At 44.0% G+C, this 16,453-nt stretch overlaps 1 protein-coding gene across 1 annotated transcript; it reads left to right on the forward strand.

Moving 5' to 3' along the window:
* The first annotated feature begins 6,386 nt into the window (after nucleotides 1-6,386).
* DPB2 (DNA polymerase epsilon subunit B2) lies at nucleotides 6,387-10,846 on the forward strand. Its single transcript, XM_086517187.1, has 13 exons — nucleotides 6,387-6,722; nucleotides 7,475-7,625; nucleotides 7,826-7,979; nucleotides 8,059-8,190; nucleotides 8,275-8,352; nucleotides 8,522-8,626; nucleotides 8,703-8,783; nucleotides 8,962-9,092; nucleotides 9,175-9,269; nucleotides 9,355-9,454; nucleotides 9,543-9,657; nucleotides 9,858-9,968; nucleotides 10,097-10,846. Exons 1-13 carry the CDS (start codon nucleotides 6,551-6,553, stop codon nucleotides 10,235-10,237), a joined length of 1,566 nt encoding a protein of 521 aa, XP_086373313.1. The 5' UTR covers nucleotides 6,387-6,550; the 3' UTR covers nucleotides 10,238-10,846.
* Nucleotides 10,847-16,453: the final 5,607 nt, after the last annotated feature.

Here is a 16,453-nt window from a genome sequence, read left to right on the forward strand (position 1 = left end):
TTATGAGGGTCCCTCTCACTCGTGTTGCTAAGTCTTTGCAGTTACCTCCACACACAAGTACATATCGTACTTGATGCGTGTCATATTTCTTGACATCACTATATGAGACATATTCCAAATGAGGAGAATATGAGTCTCTAGGACTAATATTGGTGCTTGTTATTCCATTTATGTGTCGCGACAGAGTCCCTAAGTGCTGATCAAATCTGTTTATTAGACCATTTTGAGCACGTTGTATCAAGAACAATTTCAATGGCCACAACTTGTTGGATACTAAGTAAGACTTGGTAAGGTTACAAGTAATGTTAAAAAACGTTAGCAAATGGTTGTTTATGAAGGGGATCGAGGAGCACTACAGACAGAGAGTGAGAGGGAGAAGGAGACACACACACGATGTGGATGGGGAGACAGTGAAGTGGCAGCTCCCCCTATACAATATACTCACTATAAGTATAGGGTAACAGTGGGCGGGCACCCATGACCTGGGTGACCGGTCAAGGCACATAGGCCTTAACCCCAACAACCTCCCACTTAAAGGCCAATGTGCCTTTAAGCAAGATCTACTAGTGTACAACTAATAGAAGGTGAGATATTCTCTCAACCTATGCCCACTGACTCTCGATGAGCTAGTGCATCCGGCTCTACTGATAGACAAACATCCCGCTGCGGAAGCCACACAGAGCTAGCTCCAAGCTCTGCAAATAGTCTACAAGAGCTCATGCACTCCTGCAAGTATCGGTCCAATACCTGCAAACCTCCCCTATGCTCTATGCCAAGATTAGTCATCGAACAACTAATCAACCCTGCTGCAAATGCTCCCACTGCAGCTGCTATGTCGGGCCTCGAGATCAGCATCTCGTACATGAGGACACCGAACGTTGATGCAACCCTGGCAACCTCTGCCACCTCCAACTCAAAACTCAACTCATGGCAATCCTGTCCCCTATCATAGAGACCATGGCACTCTGACTCCGAGCTCTGGAGTGACTCCTCGTGCCCACCACATTTCACATGTGTACCAAGAGTATCCATCTGTCCTGAATTTGCATCAAGCTCTGGCATAAGCATATCAAGAAATGACTCCACAATAGCCGACATCTCAGCATCCATGTGAGTCATCTCTGTCATCACCTCTAATGACTCATCATGTTGTGACTCACTAGAGCTATCCCGCTCTACCTGTGCATCCGTAGACGCAACCTGCACAACAAGGTCACTGCTCTGCACTCCATGCAAAGCATCCTGCAACCCACAAGCAAAAGAGACTCGCCTGCTCTCTCGCTCTCTACCTGGCTGCATGATCACAGAGACAACACCGTCTCTCGAGTGATCCACATGCAATGGGTAACCTGTACCACTCCTGGCACCTCTCGCAATCACTAGCGAACCCAAATGCATCACAAAATCTCGCTCTCGTAGCGAAATCTGACATCCACAATCTCTAAGCTGACCAATTGAGATCAAACTCACTGTCAAATCTGGTACATAGCGCACATGTCATAACAAGTAAGATGCACCACTCGGTAATGACAGTCTCACATCTCCTGCACCTGCTATCGCATGCATCGATCCATCGGTCAAACGTACACTGCCAAGCATCCCGCTAGAACAGCTACAAAACCATGCACGATGCGGCGTGACATGAAACATAGCATCTGCTTCTAGCAACCACTGCGAAGGGAGTGCACTATCCACATGTATAGCATCTCGTGCATAGGTCGAGATAAAAGTGACATCCCCGTCACTAGTATACTCCGACACTACATCTGCCTCAACTGTCAAAGCAACTGAGTCCATGGCATCACTACATACATCTCTGAGACTACCATGTCTCCTACGATGTCGCATACGACGAAAACAACACCGTCTAACGTGTCCAAAATGACCACAATACCAACATGTCACCTGTCGGCGTACTCGTGAATGTACATGTCTCACACAAGTCCTTGATGACTCAGATCTATCATACATATCATGTAATCTGCGCCAAAGTGCTCTCGAAGTAGTCTCATACATAACAAGAGCATATACAGATTCCGCAAGGTGCAAAGAGAGCGTAGATAGTGCCATCTCCTCTAGCTCCTGTCACTGATCGTCAGACATGTTTGAAGGTCTACCTGCATCACCACTCAATGGTCGATGCAACCCTCGCTGTGTCAATGCGTCAAGCATACACTCTCTCCATGCCGCAAAGTCTGACCCGTCAAACATGCGCATCTGTGAGAGGTCACAATCTGATCGATCACCTGTCTCTGCCATGAGCACAATGTAGCAAACTAGAAAGAAAAACCACCTCACCAACAACACCTGAAAACTGTCTACCAATATGGCCAGAAACACAATGTAAAACCTGTGAGACACACTCCAAAATAGAGCTCCCGCAATGTAAATACAAGCCTCGCATGCTCTAGTATCACACTGCAATCTGTGAGCTAATCACCAAGCCCACACTGTGCGGTATCGATGCATACACACGCACAAATCTCCCACTTACAGAGAACACCGCACGCAAATGCTGAGTGCAACCCGCAATCTCTACCTAGATCGCATGAATGATACGCATAAAACTCATGGGAAAATTTCGCCAGAGTTTCGTCAGTAAAATGGCCACAAAACCAGTAACCAAACTGACTGCACGCTCAAAACCATGAGCAACCAAAGCGCATCAAACCGCACTCCAAATGCATGCACCAATCTCCACACTTTGCATACATCATTGCAAACACCTGCAAATCTAGTACACAAATATCTGCTCTACCTGTGACTGCCAAAAAACATGCTCGAGGCATACATTGCCGAGCTCAAAATGCAATCCCATTAGTCTCCCTGAGCATCAAACCACATAAGGCATACATCGTATCCTCCCACCTGTGAGGAAACTTGCAGCAAATATCACTCTCACATCTGAGAGCAAACCATGTGTGGAATCCTCGACACACAATAAACAACTGCTGCTGCAGAAAATTCAGCGTTCAGAATTTTAAAATTCTGATATGACGAGCGCGTCCGGAGCGTGCCAAAACCCCAAGGTAGACTACTGGATCACATGTATCTGAGTCCGGCTGTGAAAGCTATGCCAAAAACCTCTGTTTCGACCCAAAAACGCAGCATAAACTGCCAAAAGAGGGCTGAAAATGCAGCTCCTCAACTGTAGCTCGAATGAGGTTTCTGATGGCTCGAATGGCTTCGAAAGGGGTGTAAAATGTCAGGACACCTACTGGAAGCGCTCTCGGAAAGCTGAATTTGCCGATGTCGAAGTCGAAACCCTGTTTGCACTCTTGAAAGTGCGCGCGCGCGGACGCGATTTCGGGAATGAAGCTGGCTCTCCGCTGTCGTCGTGACTATGCACATACGCGCTCCCTCCGCACCTACGCTCTGATACCAATTGAAGGGGATCGGGGAGCACCACAGACAGAGAGTGAGAGGGAGAAGGAGACACACACACAATGTGGGTGGGGAGACAGTGAAGTGGCAGCTCCCCCTATACAGTATACTCACTATAAGTATAGGGTAACAGTGGGCGGGCGCCCATGACCTGGGCGATCGGTCAAGGCACATAGGCCTTAACCCCAACAGTTTATGCATATAGCAAGGCTATGTTCTGTTAATGAAAACATTTCCTTGTTTGTACCTAGATGTGATTTATTTTCATATTCTACTATGGTCCAAATGTTTTAGCAAGGCTTTCAAGTAATTGTAGTGAAAAGTGTTTAATTTCTTTTCATAGAGCTATTTATACATTTTATTCCCTCCTCTTTCATGTATGCTATGAGCATAACATCCGCCATAAGCTTTGGCAAGTATAGTCATGACAATGCATGTTCGGATAAGTTTTTGCTAAATGCATGTGCACTAGGTGTTATGAGCCCTAGTGTTTAGCAAAGGCATATTTGGAATGGCATGCAAAATCATGCATGTGATAGCTTATGAAGTTTTTTGCACCACAAGTGCATTACCTTTATGGGAATTATTATGGGTCTACCAATCACCATATGTGGTCATAGCTCGATATGGATGCTTGTAGATAAGCTGTCTAAACTTTGGAAAGTTTATTCGGTTCAATATTTGATCTCTCAAGTTAACCAAGTTGTTTGTTCATAATTTGTATGGATTAATTATATGTACTACCAGCCATCTAGAGACAAATATGCAGTTTGCAAGCATTACTCTCGTGCTAGAGGATATGTTATGAGCATAACTTAACGAGAAGCAATCCAATTGGAAAGATTACCTCTCTAGTTTAGAGTTTGCTTATCATGATGCAACGCACGTTGTGACTAGGTTTAGTCCCTTCATGTTTATGTGAGGTTTTCAACCTCGATCACCAGTTATAATGGGGTTGCCTATTGATGAGGAATGACAACAAGTCAAGGTATATATCTATGCTCATGAGATTCGTTGGCAAGTCACTTTCTTGGAAAGTTGAGAAGAGGTATTCTTACATATTCTAGCACGTTCAGAAAGTTTGAAAATTGGTCATCCATTTAGTCATCTCTTAGTTGTGGTAACTCATTTAAAATACTCAAGTGAGTTCCAAATCGAGTCTACTCACTATTTTGGATATAAACCGTTTACAACGTTTGCAAAGGGGCAACAATGTAGATAATCAAGACGTTCTTCTTGGTCTCATTGAACCTCCTACTGAACCGTGTATCGGTCAAATGGACAAGTTGACTAGTGAGAGGTGCCGATGTGGAAAACATTAATGTTCCTAAGAGATATCACCACTTTTGTTTTCGAGAATGAAAATGCTTCTCCAAGGGGGGAGTAATGTTTGGCCACGAGCCAAGACACACATGCAATACATGGGTCTATATATAGCAAGGGCCAATGGCCTATATATAGTACCGTTGGGTGGGGAAGAGCATGTGGTAGTCCCCAGTCTCTTACAACTTGACTAGCCATCTCCTTGTGAATTCTCACACCCATGTGAAGGCATTATGTAAGGCCGCACGCCTTCTAGGTGCAAGCATAGGTGAATGCACTTGAAGAAAGTTCTTTCTTTCACATCAAGTTAAAACATCCCAAAGTTTCCTTGTCACAGCCATGCTAGGTATATCTTGCAATCAACACTTCCAAGTCATGAAATTCTGAAGAATAATGCCCTTGGCCTTCCAGGTGCAAGCTTAGGTGACCTAAAGAGAGGCCTTCCCTTAGAATCCAGTGAACAACCCATTGCCTCCTTGCCACATCCACATTGGGCATATCTTGCAATCAACATGTTCAAGTGAGGACATTTGAGATAGAAAGTCCATCAAGAACTACTCGTACATTAGTGCCACATCGATTCCTGCATTGCTTACCAGCTGATTGTGTATGCAACTATTCTATGTTGCTGTGTGAGCTTGATTTATAGGAGAATGACACAACAACACCTATTTTAGTGAGAAAGAGAGGCGCCACGTGGACACTCGAGAGACGAAAAATTCAAAACATGCTAATATGATAACAAAGTAGCAAGCACCAAATATTGCAAAGTTTTTCCCTTTGTATTTTATGGGGCTTACCTCCCTCAAGAGATAGAGTAGCTTGGCAACCAGTTCGCAACCAGGCTTTTGCCTAAATGGGCCCTCATACAGTTCACATGGCATGCTGGTTGCCAACAAGTTTGTAACCACGCACTTTGCCCTGCTGTGTTCACGTGCTGACGGTGGTTTCCTCTGCGACAAGTAAGAAAGAGGAGAGAAAAAGAATAATTTTTAAGTAGAAATGTCCGTTGATTGGATCCACGTCTTGTTGCATTTGCGGTTGCCTTCTTGCTTCACCCCCCTCAGGACTAAGTAACACCTATATTTAATGCGGGGCCAAGTAATGGTATTGATGACGCGGAAGTTCACGCACAGAGATCGAAAAGATCGCAGCCGTAGATGTCTGCTCAAAAACTAAACTTGGACACGCACTAAACCTGGACTGCTCAAAAACTAACCTGGACAGGCGCTAAACCTGGACAACGTGGCTAATGCACCCCGAACTCACAATATTACAGTGTCAAAACAGTTTGGGATACACAATGAGCGCGCGATGAGGTGGTTAGCCCGTTTGACCCTAAATGCGGAACCCCGAGGTCACGGGTTCAAATTGCGCCGGTGCGCCTCATTTTTCGCGCTGGCCAGGTTCAGCGCCCCCCATTTTTCCGACGGCACGCCTCGTTTTTGCACTGGCCAGGTTTAGTGTGCCTCGAGATCCTGCCCCCAACCCCGACCGTTGATCCCATTACTTTGCATAGGTGTCACTTAGTGCTGAGGCTTCACCCCTGGGGGGTTGGAGCAGAAGTGCAACTAGTTTGCAACCAGGAATTCGCAACCTGCAGGAAACCTAATTACGAGAACAAGAAATATTACATGTTGGCAAGCAGGTCTCCACGTGAACTAGCTCATAGGCCCACATCGAAACTTTTTGGGTTTTTGGCGGGAGACCCAAACATTTGATCAGCACGGGGAGAGACACACAAGCTGAGAGAGCCACCACCGTGGCCACACACACACACTCACACACACAGAGAGAGAGAGAGAGAGAGAGAGAGAGAGAGAGAGAGAGAGAGAGAACCACTATGGGGCCAGAAGCTCAGCAACGTATGAGGAAAGCCCAACAGAAATTTCGCCTGCGTGGAGTCACCCTCACAATGGATGCTCTCAAGGCCGTTGTTTCCTTCCTCCACGATTATCCTCTACCTGATGACGACTCATTGGAGCAGATCTCGCAGGAGATCGACAAACTTCCGTGTAATGTAGTTTTTCTGTTCTGGAACTTCAGAGATTAAGGGTGATGTAACTCATCGCTCATGTTGACAGAGAGAATTCAAGACTCGGTGGAAATTTTGGATGGATGGATGCATGGAGAGAGAGAGAGAGAGAGAGAGAGAGAGAGAGAGAGAGAGAGAGAGAGAGAGAGAGAGATCTGGGTAAAGCGGACTAGGAGATTAAGAGACTTCTGATGAAACATGTGACTGCCCAAAATTTTGATTGCTTAGGCAGGTAATGGATTTTAATCGCTCGGCGGTTCATTCTAATCCTGCTCTTGCAAATCAATTCAATCTCTTTAATCTCTTCGCACATTGGTCCGTAGTGAACAAAAGTATGGGGCGATCGTCCCACATATCATTTCTTTAAAAACCATGGTTGGGAAGAGGGGCCTCCACTTTTGTGAAAATCTTTTGATCCAGTCACATGGGGAACAAAAAATCTCAAGTAATCAGTATAAGGCTGAGACATTCTGTAACCGTCAAGTTTTCTGGTATTTCTGGCAGTTAGTCTGCTTGCTAGTAGGCATTATGTCGCATTATAGTTAGAAATCTATATGTTTCTAGCATGTTTCTAGAATGTTTTAGTAAGATTGCATACAATACCAATTGGTTTGCCCCTTCCTTTATGCTGTGCACTGCTAGTAAATCACCTGTTTGCAGTTCAATTCTATCTCCATCCTCTCAAATCTTATAGATTTGCATTATCTAATCGACACTCTTTTGTATTGGCAGTGAAAAGCAATATATTAAGCAAGGAGGCTATTCAGGATGTACTAGCTTCATTAACAGGGAGCTTTTATCACGACCAGAATGTGCTTCACATTATTGATGCATTTGAGATTCCAAGAGTTAGCTATGACCCCATCCGGAAGATCTTTTATAGGTAAAACCCTATCTACTCTCTGCTGAAGAGAATTTGTAGCTACAGCATTGAAGTTTACACAATAAAGCACTTGGAAAAGCTTGGACTTTTGAGTATTTTCTAAAGCATTTAGAAAAGATTGGATTTTCTCATGCTCTTGTAGTCTTCTTTACAAACAATGCCATTGGATAATTTTCACTAGTTGAAAAATCTTGACTCAGATGTGCAGGAAATCCACCTATCCATGGGGATGCACAATCCAAGGCAGCGCTTTACAGAGACCGACTCCAGCTCCTCCATCAAAGACTGATTAGAGACAAACATTTCGCGAAGCCTGCATTCAATTTTGAGAGCAGTAGGGCTGGTAGCTGCGAGGTATATAGCTCTTGCCTATTTTGCGTTTGCATGCTTTAGCGATTTCAGATTTTCTATCTTGACTTATCCGGTGATCCAGATGACACCTTTGCAATCTCTCATAGGCTGCTCGGGAAAAAGATGGGTTATGGGTGTAATCTCACAGCTCGAGGATGGGCGATTTTTCTTAGAGGACCTAACAGCCTCAATTCCTGTTGATTTGTCACAAGCAATATCCTTCGTGAAGAAAGTGCTTGCTTTGTGTATACTTATTGTCTTGGACAGGTTTTTAATGGTCCTTAATGAATGATTTCACAAGATAACGACTGGGTTGTTTGTGGAGAACACCATAATTGTTGCTGAAGGGGAGTTGCAACCAAATGGCACATTCCAGGTCAATTTATTGCTGGGCCTTGAGAAGTAGAGTTTTGAGTTCACATATGTTCTGCTCTGTTGCAAGATGCCTTGAATGTCTTGCTGCCCACGCTATGAGATTTTGTTAATAACAGCAAGTTTGTCTCCGATCTCTTCCCCCTTGATATACTTTGTGGTAGTTGGTTCAGGTGCTGACATGTGGGTTTCCCCCAATGGAAACAAGAGCTGTTTCGCTTACAGTCACAGCAGGACTGGACTTCTTTGGAGGTGGTGCCATAGCCGCTGAAGAGCGTGTATCCTTGCTAAGGTGCTAGATTGAAATTTCTGAAAGAAACACGATCCTTTAAAATATCTTTAACTCAGCCATAGCTACGATTGGAGAGTTTGGAGCGGAGAGCTGTAAATGACATGTTTGTCATTGTGTCGGATATCTGGCTAGACAATGCTGAGGTTTGTCCTGCGATACTTGTAGTTAAAATTATCTTGTCGCATCAACAACAGTCCATTTCTTGAGGTGGTTTGCTTTCCCCTTGTGTGGCAAGGATCATTGAGATTCTTTCATAGTAGTTACTGTAAATTTTGAATGTCAATTAAGGATTGGGCCCTTTGCTAATCCTGTGCAGAGCAGACTTTTGAAAAGCTCACTACCATTTTTGACGGCTATGAAGCAGTTGATGTGGTTCCTTCTCTCTTCATATTCATGGGAAATTTCTGCTCGCATCCATGCAATTTAGCATTTCACGACTTCACAGGCTTGCGGTAAGAGAAGCAGAGATTTCATTTTGACTGGCAGAGCAAGATCTAGGTTTCTCACTTTGGCAGTATCCTGATGGTTATGAAGGTCTCATTTCAACAAGTTGGGTTATATGATTGCTGCTCATCCTCGAATAAAAGAGCTAAGCAAATTTTTGTTTATTCCTGGGCCGGAAGATCTTGGTAAAAGCTTACTTGCTTAAGATGCTTTCTCTTTGTGATATTGTGACAACAAGGGTTTAAAAACTGTTGTCTAATTCTCCTGAAGGACCTGCCAACGTCCTGCCAAGACCAGCGCTTCCAAAAATGTTTTCAAAAGAGCTTCAGCAGCAATTGCCAAATGCAGTTTTCTCCTCAAATCCCTGCAGGTAAGAACTTTCAGCTGAGTGACATGGTCATAACTTTGATTTATTCCTAGAATTTTGCTCTTGAGAACTGCATAGAAAACAATTTCAGGGTAAGATATTACTCTCAAGAGATCGTGCTATTCCGCCAAGATTTACTTTTCCGAATGCGTCGTCTTTGTGTGCTTCCACCATCAGAAGAAGAAACCGGCGACCCTTTTGAGCATGTATATCTTCTAGCCTTGACTCGTGTTTTTGATGGTTCATGGTTTTGAGGTAAAATCCGAGCCGCTTGTTATCGCAGTACTAGCACTTTGCTTCAAAATGGTAGAGATATGAATTGGGTTTTGGCATATGCTCTTAGTATGAAGGGCTTGAGCATGCATATTCTGCATTTAACTTCTATAAATGTTCCTTGTGTAAACAGCTTGTAGCTACAATTGCTCATCAGAGTCATCTTTGTCCGCTGCCCTTAACGACACAACCAATAAGCTGGAATCATGATCATGCTCTGCGCCTTTATCCAACGCCTCATACAGTATGTGGGCTACACTTTTTGAGTGTTTCAATCCTTATGATCTTTCTATCAGCTGAGTAGTTGCGTAGCTTTTTGTTACTCCTCAACTTCTGATCTTAACGGTCATGTGACATTTCCTGCTTTGGTAGGTGGTGCTCGCAGATTCATCGGAGCAAAAGGTCTTCAAGTACACTGGCCTCACTTGCATCAACCCAGGCTCCTTTGCCAATGATGGCACATTTATAGCATACAGGCCTGCAACAAGAGAGGCAGAGCTATCTGCAATTTGAGAAGGGAAAGACTCAAATTGTGAAATGAGCAGCTTTCCTCTGCTTGCAGTTGCCTGTGTGTGTTCATTGTCACTAATTCTAAAACCTTCTGCAAGTAGCAGAGATGGAGACCCAATGCTTTTGGGCTGGATTTTAGGTGCAGGCCTGGCTTTTCAAAATATTCCATGTACCATCAGCAGATCATCCGAAAGATGTTTTGCCCAGATCTTACTAAAGGTGAGGAGTACACGTGTATGCTGAAGAAGATTTTTAATCTCTTCATTAAATTATGGTTTCTCTCCATAGCCGCCGCAAACCCACTCGAGCTGCATGTGTTGCTGTGAACAACGGAAGCCGCATTCAACCCATTATCAGTAACTTGAAACTTTCATGCTGCCATTCTTACATGCCAGTAAATTCCAGAGGCCCTACATGTCAGAAAAATCAGACATGCTTGGATGGCCTTGTCGCAATGGTTTTTGTCTTGAGATTTAGGTCTCATACTAACTGAGTTTTTTCACTGCTGTTTCAACGTTTGTGTTGATTGAGAACAAAAGGGATGCATTTTAGTGGGAATGGGCGAGAGCCGAGTGGTTGGTATTTCCTCCCTTCCTCTCTCGTGCATGGAAACATACACAAGTTTTAACAAGAGTTAAAAATGGCACAAAATCTACGCACTCAAGCTGGCTACTCCTTCGCAATCCGTTTTGTGTTGCACCCATCCAATTGTTGAAAAATGTACACTCCCCACCGACCTTGTCCAAACTCCCATATATAATGCTCTGGTACTTGCTTCCTAGCTGCCTTGCACAAGTTTTGATCCATAGCATTAACTCCCTTATCCTCACTTCCAGTCTTGAGCCTGTGTCATCGCCCCTTCAAGTGTGCCATCTCACCTGTTGTCAGCTCCAATTGTTGAGTAGACTCTCTCTCTCTCTCGCTTACGTAAGAGTGCGAGCAAGGATTCACAAATTCCGGGTCTGCAGGCTTTCGCGCCTGGGCTCATCTGCACCCCTTTGCGGGCTGTCAGCTAGCGCCCTTGTGTGGGCTAGTCGACGCCGCACATTGATCCTGATAGGGAGCTGCGAGCTGCCACTTGGAACTCAGGTTGTGAGAGCAGATTGTATTCAGCAGGGCTCCAGTCCCTTTGACACATTTGCAGTGATTAGCAAGGCTCACAGTGCGTTGTGGTTCCGAACGTTGACATTGGACATTGAGCAGGCGGTTTGGTAGGGAAGCTTATGCGCAGTTGGACAGTACAGCTCTCAACGAGCAGGTTTTGCCGCGACAGGTCGTACAACTTTTCCTAAATACCCGGCCTTGCTCAAATACGCAGGCATTCAGAGAATAGAAAATTAGTAAAAGTACAAGATTCAAAAATTCAAAAAATGAGAATTTTTGGGGAATTTCTAGAACCTTTGGAAACTTTTGGAAATTGCAGGAATGTTGGCTTGATGTGGAGAATACATGTGTATGCATGATGTGGGGAACATATGTATGCATATTGTGGGTTTAGTATGGTTCTCTCTTGATCCCAAGAACCCCTCCCTCCCTCGCTTTTAGCGGCTATCAAGCATGAAGTGGCAGAATGATAAAGCTGAACCTTTAGAGTCAAAAGTGCAAAGAAATGGTCAAGACCATTTATAATATCAATTGCAATCTTTTGGTTACAATAAAAATGCTCGACGAATACTTGTAGGTCCAAGAAGGCAAGATAATCACACTAGAAGATCGTGTGATGGCCCAAGATGAAGAGATTGCTCTACTCAAGAACGAGTTTGTCGAGGTGCGATCTCGAAACACACTTGAAAAGAGGAATTGCAATTCTTAGTAATAGAACTCAATACGATTAAAGAGCAAGTGCGGGCCATCAAAGAAGGGGAAGAGTAGCACAAAGAAATGATGACTTCTTATGTGGATGTTATTACTAAGACGCATCAAAAAGTAGACGAGGTCGAAAAATGGATTGAGGTTGCCAAGAAAGGAAAAGGCAAGAAACAATGCCCACACCTACCACTATTAACCTGACACTACAAGAGGAGCAAAGAAGATGTGCGTGTTTTACATGTGAGAATTTGTTGTCTTTAAGACAGATAATGAGGACGAAGAGGTAAAAAACTCACGACAATGATGGGGATTAATGAGTCGATGCACACGAAAGCTTGGAGAGGACAATAAGAAAAATGGAAGCAGTGGGGAAACTTCGAAAGAAAGGGCACTCACCTTTCGTTTTCTTTCTATGGAAGCGAAGAGCTTTCTGAAGAAGAGACTTAACTTTTAAGAAGACGAGCATCTTTCTTGGGGATGACCTTACCCTCTCACAAATCACTCATATGCAAAGTAATGTCGGAGGTTAGAGTGGCAAGGGAAAAAGGTAAGATTACCTTTTATCGATATGAAAGAGTAGTGATATTAAAGCGATGTCCCATATGACGGTGCGAGACCTATGGGATCACACTCAAAGTTGCTACTTGGAATTGTAATGAATCTATGCGTCTTGATGTGGGTGCTTTTGAGGATAGTTTTATTGGGAGAGACATCATTTTCTACTTTGAGACAAATCAGGTCCTTGGGTAGTCTATGCCTCATGTCAATGAATACAGATGGGAGCCATCTTGCAGACATGAGACACAATCATAGCACAGAGGGTGGGGCTCATGGGGAGTTGCAGTGTTATGCAGGGAGGAGTTGTGGCCATTGATACATATAGCTTGCAAGGATGAGCAGGCTAGATATATGTGGGTGAGATTGAGAGCAGAGATGTACTTATATCTCTACATTGCTATTTGCTACTTTTCCTGAAGTATGTCAGTATATGCACCACCAAGAGGATAATCCCCCTTTTCTATTTTGGATGATGACATATGGGAGTTCTAGGGATGGTGACATTATCATCCTAGGGGACTTCAATGCTAGGATTGTCCACCACGAGACAATATTTTATGATACTTTAGAGGAGATGCAGAGGGAGCTGGATGTTGTAGAGACGGACCTGTCTAGACTATCATAGGATATGGAGCATATTGAGTATGGACGACACTTGATAGACATGGGGATTGCACATGGATTGCCATCTTGAATTGCCTACAAAGATTTCCCATTATGCGAGGTTTTACATGCTTTCCACATAGACACGGAGCCAGAACAATGGATTATGTCATGGCACAATCGAGCTTCATCTCTAGTATTCAGGATCTCACGGTTGGACCCAAACCTGTTGGTGTGGCAGTAGATCATGCCCTTGTGTCGATGACCATCTCTTTCTAATTTAGTGTAGCACACAGGCCATGGGTAGCAGTCCCTACTCGCTACACCTTCACACGAGAGACGGAATTTGTAGGCATAGATGGGATCTACAAACGCCTGTGCATTGAGGAGCTAGGATGACCTCTAGAAGAGCTTACTACTATTTTGACACATACATTCCATATAGAGACATACCTAGACCTAGCCTGAGCAGAGATGATGTTTTGGGAGCATGCCCTAGAACAACTGGTATGATGAGGAATGTCGCAAGACAAGAGCTAGACTTCTAAGGGAGGTGATTATGGGGGACATCACTCATAGATAGTCACGGATCGACTTCTGATGCTTAGTGCAATGGAAGAAGAGTGCATTTTTGGCTCGACTAGAGCAAGATCTATACCAACTATTCTTGAGTCGGACTCATGTGAGGCATGGCGACTCTTTCATGAGCACTCCCCACCCCCTGTCATTACCTCTACAGAGGCATGGGGCCAATACGCATCATCTTTGTACACAGTTCTTAGACAACCGCCCCTTCCGAAACCTCTCGATCCATGCCCACACATGCTTTTTCACCGTTAAGATGGTGAAGAAGGCCATTGATATGATGAGGACTAGGAGAGCATATGATCATGATGGCTTAGTGGTTGATCATTTTATACATTCCATGGATATGCTCGCAGAGCTTCTAGCAGTTATGTTCAACCGTGTCATGTGTGAGGGCTTGCCTGATACTTGGAGCTTATCTACTATGGTACCTATCTTCAAGTCAAAAGATCTTATGGAGCTTGGGAATTATCGCACTATCATGATTGGACACACATTGGCACAGTTGTATGCATCCATTCTTGAGCAACAGTTGAGTAGATGGGCAAAGAGGGAGGCAAGGTTCATGAGAGGTTTTTCTACTCTTGACCACATCATGACACCTAGAGCCATTTTTGAGGAGGGAAGATCACATGGAAGATGGATCTATTGTAGCTTTGTGGACTTTCGCAAAGCATTTGACACAGTATCTAGAGCTAGATTGATGCGTAGACTACAGAAGATGGGAGTACCCACATAGTTGATTTGGGGAATCATGGCATTATATAGGTCAGTAGTGAGGCATGTGTGCACTTCAGAGGGGTATCTACATTAGTTCACTCCACTATTGGAGTGAAGAGGGCTTCCCGCTCTCTCCTACTCTATTTGGTATGTATGTGGATGAAGTTTCTAACTATATTGAGAGAGATGGTGACAGAGGTGCATAGCTGGCAGAGACATGGATTCCACTATTGCTATATTCTAATGATATTGTGTTGATCTCGGACTCTCCGACTCTTCGGAGGGGATGCAACATCACTTGGATGCTTTGCATAGGTTTGCCCATGAAAGTCGTTTGTCTGTCAACCTTGGTAAAACTAAGGTTATGGTGTTTAATACGACTCCACAGTGGATCAGGAGATTAGCACTCGAATTCACATATGGCTAGGAGAGTGGAGTATATAGATGCTTACACTTACCTTCGGGTGGACTTTAATGGACCAACATTTTCATTGAGGAGAGCAGCAGAGACTAGAATGACTAGAGCCTATGTAGCATTGGGTAGATTGGAGAGGATGTGGTCACAGGTTTAGTTTTAGGAGCCTCGGATGAAGCTCTGGCTCTTTGACACTTTGGTTCCACATTGCTCCATGGAGCTGAGATATGGGGACCTTCATTGGACCATCATGGGAGGTTGGGTCGCACTGATGGATGGGGGGACATGGAGAAGCCTATGGTCTCTATGATCTCTGGCTTATTAGAGCCAAGGCTTTAGTACCACATGACATTATCCGAGCAGAGCTAGCTGCCTCCACACTAGTAATTGAGGTGCTCATCAGATCAGCCTCCTTTATACACTGCTTGTGGTACCTTCCCAGAGATGGATATACCCGCCTAGCACTTGAGTCCTCCCACCAGTTAGCCATGCAAGGAGATCCATCATGATGGAATGGGGAGATGACATCATGGCTTTAGGCACATGGGTTCAACTTGGACAGAGCACACTAGACTTGGGTTTTTCGAGAGACTAGCTATCTCATGACATTATCCGAGCAGAGCTAGCTGCCTCCACACTAGTAATTGAGGTGCTCATCAGATCAGCCTCCTTTATACACTGCTTGTGGTACCTTCCCAGAGATGGATATACCCGCCTAGCACTTGAGTCCTCCCACCAGTTAGCCATGCAAGGAGATCCATCATGATGGAATGGGGAGATGACATCATGGCTTTAGGCACATGGGTTCAACTTGGACAGAGCACACTAGACTTGGGTTTTTCGAGAGACTAGCTATCTCATGTAGCTTCCATACACTAGTCGGTTAGCTAACGTGCCATGAATTGACATTTTATGTGTGGTTCTCGCTTTGCTATCATCGATATGGTGAGGCTTGGCAATCGATCGACAAGAAAAGCCGTTAAAAAACTAGTCTTGCTTAGTGGATGTTGCTATAGAGCATCCATAGAACTTGAGAGAGAGAGAGAGAGAGAGAGAGAGAGAGAGAGAGAGAGAGAGAGAGAGAGAGAGAGAGAGAGATATGTGTTGTCATAGTCAGAGGAGCAAGGAATCTTGGCTATTGATCACAGAACCTGGTGTAAAATAGATATGAAGAGGAAAACTATGATATAAGGGTTATTCTCATGATATAGAACGGTTGTGTAGAGGAGAATGTTGGATTGCAATATATAAGATACATTGCCAAACAAGGACATTGTAGATTAATATCAACCACCTAGGAATAAAGTAAACATGTACACAGTGCATTGAGTACTGTAATACATAAAGTGAACTGCCGAGCTGTGAGAAAAGAAGTGCGTGTCTATTTGATATATAGATACGATGATCGAGATTTAGCATGTTCTAGTCAAGAAAACATATAGCTAAACTAAAGTAACCATTGATAAATTAAAAAAAAACAGAAACCATTAACAGACTATAAAAGTTAAATTGCATGACCGACCTAGTAA

Source organism: Adiantum capillus-veneris, chromosome 7, assembly GCF_014529385.1.
Source record: "Adiantum capillus-veneris isolate H3 chromosome 7, ASM1452938v2, whole genome shotgun sequence".
Taxonomy (NCBI): domain Eukaryota; kingdom Viridiplantae; phylum Streptophyta; class Polypodiopsida; order Polypodiales; family Pteridaceae; genus Adiantum; species Adiantum capillus-veneris.

Excerpts from the sequence above, each read along its gene's own strand:
- DPB2 (XM_086517187.1), top strand. The coding sequence starts at position 6,551 with ATGGGGCCAGAAGCTCAGCAACGTATGAGGAAAGCCCAACAGAAATTT. Across the intron at positions 7,626-7,825 it reads ATCCGGAAGATCTTTTATAG|ATGTGCAGGAAATCCACCTA; the intron begins GTAAAACCCTAT and ends ATCTTGACTCAG. Across the intron at positions 8,627-8,702 it reads CCATAGCCGCTGAAGAGCGT|CTACGATTGGAGAGTTTGGA; the intron begins GTATCCTTGCTA and ends ACTCAGCCATAG.